Below are 5,845 nucleotides of genomic sequence, written 5' to 3' on the forward strand. Positions count from 1 at the left end.
ATATATATATATATATATATGTATATATATAAAACATTTTTTCGTAATATATGAAAATCTACATTCTTATGTTCTATGTGCACGAGGCGAGTACGAAAGGAAAAAAATAATGTTCGTGTTTTACGCATTAATAAAGCATCCGTTTTTTCGTGAATTCGTGGCTTCATAGTAGCCGGTCACACATGCATAAGCTTTGAGATCTAGAAAGTTCATAAAAATAATGTGCAAAAGGTCAAAAAAGGTTCATCTCTTTTTTTTTTAGCAAAAGATTTAAATTCCCTTGAACGCGGTATTTTCATCCTCGAACGTTATCCCCGTGAGAAGTTTTTCTTTCTTATCACTGCGATATGTAAGAATACGTACGAACATGTAAGAATATGCAAGAATACGAAGAAATACGTTTTACGAATCACGAAAGAAGCTGATATAAGCGCTAAACTCGATTGGACCCGGTTTTACGTTGTCCTTTCCTAAATAAGCGACTGTGACTGATTCCCCCCATTTTTTCACCTCACCTGTTTCACATGTGGGAGACTTCCCTACATACAACTAAATGTTACAAACATCCTAGTATTGTCTAAGAGTGCTCTTTTCACTTTTTGCTACTTCTCATTTTCAGTCTATATCATCCGGTATTTATAAGAGCTCGATTTATATTTATACATGTATATAATTCTTAGATTGCAACGAGGGAGAATACTCGTCTAATCTCTAATCTCTACACGCCAAGCAACTATGTACATTTTATATCTTCTTTCGCTTGAATCACGCCTAGTCCAACATTCGCTAACAAAGAAAAGAAGATAAAAGATCGAACACAACAAATACTTTTTTGATCGTAGATCGCACTTATCCATTGTATTTTTATCTACCTAAATAGATCTGCCACAAGTAATTATCGTGGAAGATATAGAACGTAATAAATTCTCATTAAAAACAAACATGGAGATCCTTCTAGTTTTCACTTTCTCGCTTTCACAGTTTATGTTGTCAGAATAACGTAGTCTCATTGCGTCTATCGCGCGGGTTCGATTGAATTTTAATCATGAAACACGTATCAAGAGGTGCTGTTCCTATGCTTCTTGCTCTTCGCCTTACCAGGTTCGAAGTCGTCCTCGCTCCTACGTCGTTTTTCCTTCAGCTGCTTCTCCATCGCCAACATTGTGATCATTTTCTTATGGGAATCGCCTACTATCCATCCGTGTTGTTCCTGCCGATCGTCCTCCTCCTCTTCCGGCGCCGGAATCGGTTCTGGCGCCTCTTCTTCGTCGCTCGAACTGGACCAATAGTATAATTGAAGAGCAGCAGTGCGTTTATGTCGACCGATTGCAACCCCGACGCCTTCCTCGACCTTGTTCCATGACTTGGTGGTCTTTAGCTCCTCATCGTCGGAGTCGCGTTTTCCGCTGGATGATCTGCGTTCCTTAGAATCCTTGTTGTTTGCGGACTTCTTGAATTTCTCCGCGGTTGACTCTTTGCTTCTCTTACTCGTCGAGATCTTTCCATTCTCGGGTTTGGAAACTTTCTTTGACTTCGCTGGCGATTTCGCGAATTTCTTTCGTTTTGGTGAAGTTGATGAGTGGTCATTCTCTGCGTTACTTTCCGCAGTGGAGAAAGCACGATCTGATTTGTTATGATTGTCTTCTGAGCTATCAAGGAAAGACTGATCAATATACATTGCATTCTCCTCAATACTCTCGTCGCCACTTTTCTTATGTTTCTCTTTCGTCTGATGTTTTTTCCTCTGAATTTGTTCGGAGACGACAGTTTCTACGACATCAGTATCCAAAGCAACATTATCGTTTTGTGCAAGGTTCTCTTTTCTCTTGCCAACCTCTCGCAGAATTTCTTCCTCGATCGCTTTCTGCTCTTTAGCAATCATCTGCTCATGCTTTTTCTCAAGGTATCTCTCTTTTCTTTTCTCCTTCGATTCCCTCTTCTTCCGCGACTTGTCATGATCACTACCTTTCCTGCTGCTGTCTCTCACATATGATTCCTCGTCCGAGCTACTTATTTCCGCTAGCAGACCTTGTTTACCTATTGCACACTTTCTTTGTCTTCTGGTTGGCTGAAAATCCATAAGTATCCTCTCTTGCTCCTCTCGTAATTTATCTAACTGCTGTTGCTTTCTTTTCTTTGATTCTTGTACCTTTCTACTGAGAAATACATGAAGAGGGAGATTGTGATCAGATTCTTTCTGTGGTTTCTCGTTACTAGACAGTTTCTCGGGCAAAGCTGGAACATCGTCATCTGGTTCCTCCTTCTCATCTCGCATCTCCGTAGGGCTTGGACATTTGTTCTCCGTTTCCTCATTAACAATTCTGTCGTTAGAAGTTTCATCCATAGTGCCGTTGACGATGTTCTTTGTACATACATTCTCAGTTTTCGGATCGAGATTCTCATGCCGATCTAGAAAATCCAACGCTTCTTCCAAAGAAATCATTTCCGACGCACAATCATCTTTCGTGATCGTAGAAGTAAGTTTCGTCTGCAAAGTTGCGTTTTCATCCAATGTTTGCTTTTCAGGTCTGTTGTCCTTCACTTCTTCAGTTATCGGCTCTTCGTTCTCTTCGACTTCTGTCTCTTCATCCGAGCTATCTTCCCTATACAAATCATCCAGCTCAAACGTTCTCTCGTACTGATTATCCGCGTCGTCATCGCTGTTCCTCGCATCGTCGATCATTTTTCTTTCATCTATCACCAAAGAATGATCTGACATTTCCGATTCTGATTTCGCGAGGTCGTGATCGTTCTTCATAGTATCTTCCTGTGTTTCCTTCACTGCTTGATTCCAATCGCTTGCTACTTGATCTTCATTGTCGAATTCAGGTTCATTGACTATGCGTTGATCATCCGTCTCGTCGATGTCGATGTCGACGTCAAGCGATTTCTTCGAACTTTTCTTTAATTTCAACGAACGTTGCTCGTTCGCGAACATATAATCGAACATATAATTGTCACGTTCGTATTCGCTCTCGGATGATGTCGATAACTCCGCAAAGAGATTCTGTTTGCCTTTCGAGCACGAGCGTTGACTTTTTGAAATACCAACGCCAACATCTTCCGTTTTCGCGGCTGTCCTGAACTCGTCCGAGCTATCGTTCTCATACCATGCGTTTCTTACTCGCTTCTTCGAGCTTTTACCTCGTTTCTTAATCTTGCCAGATTGCTTGATGCCCTGCTCTATAGACCGTTTCATGCGTTGCTTCCTTTCCACAAATTCGTCCATTGGTCCGGTAACTGCTTCGGTAATCTGTTGCTGTTGTTGCTGCTCCTCGCTCTGGAACGACTTCAGAGCGCCTTTTGTCTTTGGCGCAAACTTCTCCAACTCTTGGAATTTACGGTTGATTATAGCGTCCAATTTAGTGTTCTCGACGTAATTCGTCCTGCCATTCTGCAAGACAGTATCCAAGTTCTCATCGGTATTCTTTATCTTTGACCAATTGGTGTCATAACTCTTGTCGATTTGGCTCCTATAAGACATCACGCTACCCAGAGTGGGCGCCATTTGGCTCTCCTCCTCATCAAATTCGTACACATCTTTTATTCTCTCTGTCTCCTCTTTCCGATCGAGAGAATCGCGACGTTTCTTCTTCTCCACTAGGCCGCCATAGTGTTCGCTTCTACGGATCAACGGGAATTCCCGTTGCTGCTGCTTTTTGCTCTTCTTTGACTTGCGTTGCTTTTGCATGTTTAATTCAACGAAAGCAGCCTTCGAGCGTTCCTGTTGCTTTCTATCGTTTATCTCCTTCTTGCGCTCGAACAATTCTTTAATAGGGTTTCTCGTCTTCTTCGTTGGCGAATTCTTCAACGTTATCGTTGAATCCTTCGTTGGCTTCTTAGGCGAAGTCGAGGTGTCCTTGTCCACTACCGCAGCCGCCGCTGCAGCTGCTGCAGCGACCGCTGCCGCGACTATTTTCACCGATTGATAATTTTTGTTACTGTTCGTGGTATCCTCCGGCAGCATGGAGGTCGGAGCTCGAGCGCAAGCCAATTCCGCCAACAGCTTCATTGGAGCGGAACCGCTGCGAAATAAAATAGGTTTATTTTTATAATAACTTTTTATAACAACTTTATTAAGCAATAAATGATCGTTCGGACATCGATAGTGAGATTCGTTATTAAATGTATGATCGTGTGGTTAATTGTATAGAAAATATGAAAATGAATGACTATAAATATATCTATTAAAAGGTCCTGCATTCTTGATGTGTGTGACTTATTATATAAGTTTTACTTTTTATATAAGTTAATGAAGGAAACAAGCGAGGAATTATTTTATAACAATATTTTTCAACAGTATATAGGTTAGCAAAACATACAATTGAAAAATAGTTTTGTAAACAGTTTTATAGAGTAATTGTAGATTTAATAATGGATTCATTAATAATTAGTGGAAATTCATTGTTATTCGGATAATTACCCCAGAGAATGAAGTCGAATATAGCAAACAGAGAAAATTTCATCACTAACGATAATAAATTATATAAAATTGTTTAATTCACACGTAGCCCACATAAAGCAAACATGTTACTGTAATAAATCTTATATATGACGTACATAATGAGTATCATTTCTTGATCTTTTAATTTTAATAAATTTCTTCTTTTGGAATCAATATAAATTATGGAATCTAAATTAATCGATATTATTGTGGAAATATCTCTTTATTCCATTTCTGGAAATTATAGGGAAAGTATTTACAAGTATATTTTCATTTCTTTAAACAAAGGAAATTTCCAGGAAAATATATTTGATAGTAAATAAATTAGAAGGATAATAAACACGGGCTACATATGTGCTCGCTGTGCTTTACGTGTTATATACTAAATTCAATGTATCGCCAAGCGCTACATGCTGGTGCTGTTAAGGGAGAGATCGTTCATCGCGTACAGAGTGGAATGACGAAAGCGGATCAATACGTAACACGAACAAATGAGCATCGTTCGACGATGGTCTCTCGACCATCTTTAGTGAAAATCGAGCATCAAGCTCGAATAATTCCAGCCCAAGTGAAGAAGACAGAGGGTATAATGTTTGCCAGATGTGGATTGTGCGGTACTTATAGTTTACAGAACGTTGTACGACAAAACTCGATTTTTGTCTCTAGAAAGACAATCACAAATATTATTTTTTCAGAGAAAAAAATGACTAGCCAATATCGTATGCGCCAATCATACGCTACATCTAGTTTAGCGTAATCGAAGAATTGGGTGAAAACAAAATATATATGGGTCACGCAAGCAGATAAACGAGCAATCAACAGGTGTCGAACCGAGGTGAAACTGAAAAATGCGTTTTGATACGTGAGCCATCCTGCAAAATATTTTTAATCATTGAAATCTCGTTACATGTATACTATTAATTTCGAATATCTTTTTACGCTTTTACATCAAGACGGAATTTTAGAGGAACGTATTAAAATATTAACATCTGTATATAATATAAAAATAGAATAATGCACTAAGTTCTTTTGTGAACATATTAAGAAAACAAAAGATTGTACTAGCAAAAGAATAAGAATTCGATATGACTAAGTTTACAAACGACAGCTGGCTACAATTTTGCTAATTTATTTTCATGAAGTACTTATGAATTTGGAGAACCTTCGTCTTTCTTGAGTTCGAAACCTCATTAAACTTATCAAACTTATCCACATCCAACTAAAAAGTTCATTATTATAATACACTTCTATTACGTTAATAGAATATTAATTTGTTTTCTCAAAATTATTCACTATACGACAATATATAACAAAAATATTTACAATATAAATATTACGCACAGATTTGAGTATCGAGATACTCACTTATGATCATGTTTGCCATTGCTATGTAACAAGTTG

General features: G+C 38.5%; 1 protein-coding gene across 2 annotated transcripts in view; it reads right to left on the minus strand.

The window, feature by feature from the left end:
- Window positions 1-801: 801 nt before the first annotated feature.
- LOC108749960 overlaps window positions 802-5,845 on the minus strand; it is a 47,764-nt gene continuing 42,720 nt past the window's right edge. For both annotated transcript variants that reach the window (XM_018489069.1, XM_018489070.1), the window contains one exon: window positions 802-4,025. In XM_018489069.1, the coding sequence (XP_018344571.1) occupies window positions 1,058-4,025 (2,968 nt within the window). In that variant the 3' untranslated portion in view covers window positions 802-1,057. The remainder of the gene's footprint in view (window positions 4,026-5,845) is intronic.

This window comes from Trachymyrmex septentrionalis, unplaced genomic scaffold, assembly GCF_001594115.1.
Source record: "Trachymyrmex septentrionalis isolate Tsep2-gDNA-1 unplaced genomic scaffold, Tsep1.0 scaffold32, whole genome shotgun sequence".
Lineage (NCBI taxonomy): Eukaryota > Metazoa > Arthropoda > Insecta > Hymenoptera > Formicidae > Trachymyrmex > Trachymyrmex septentrionalis.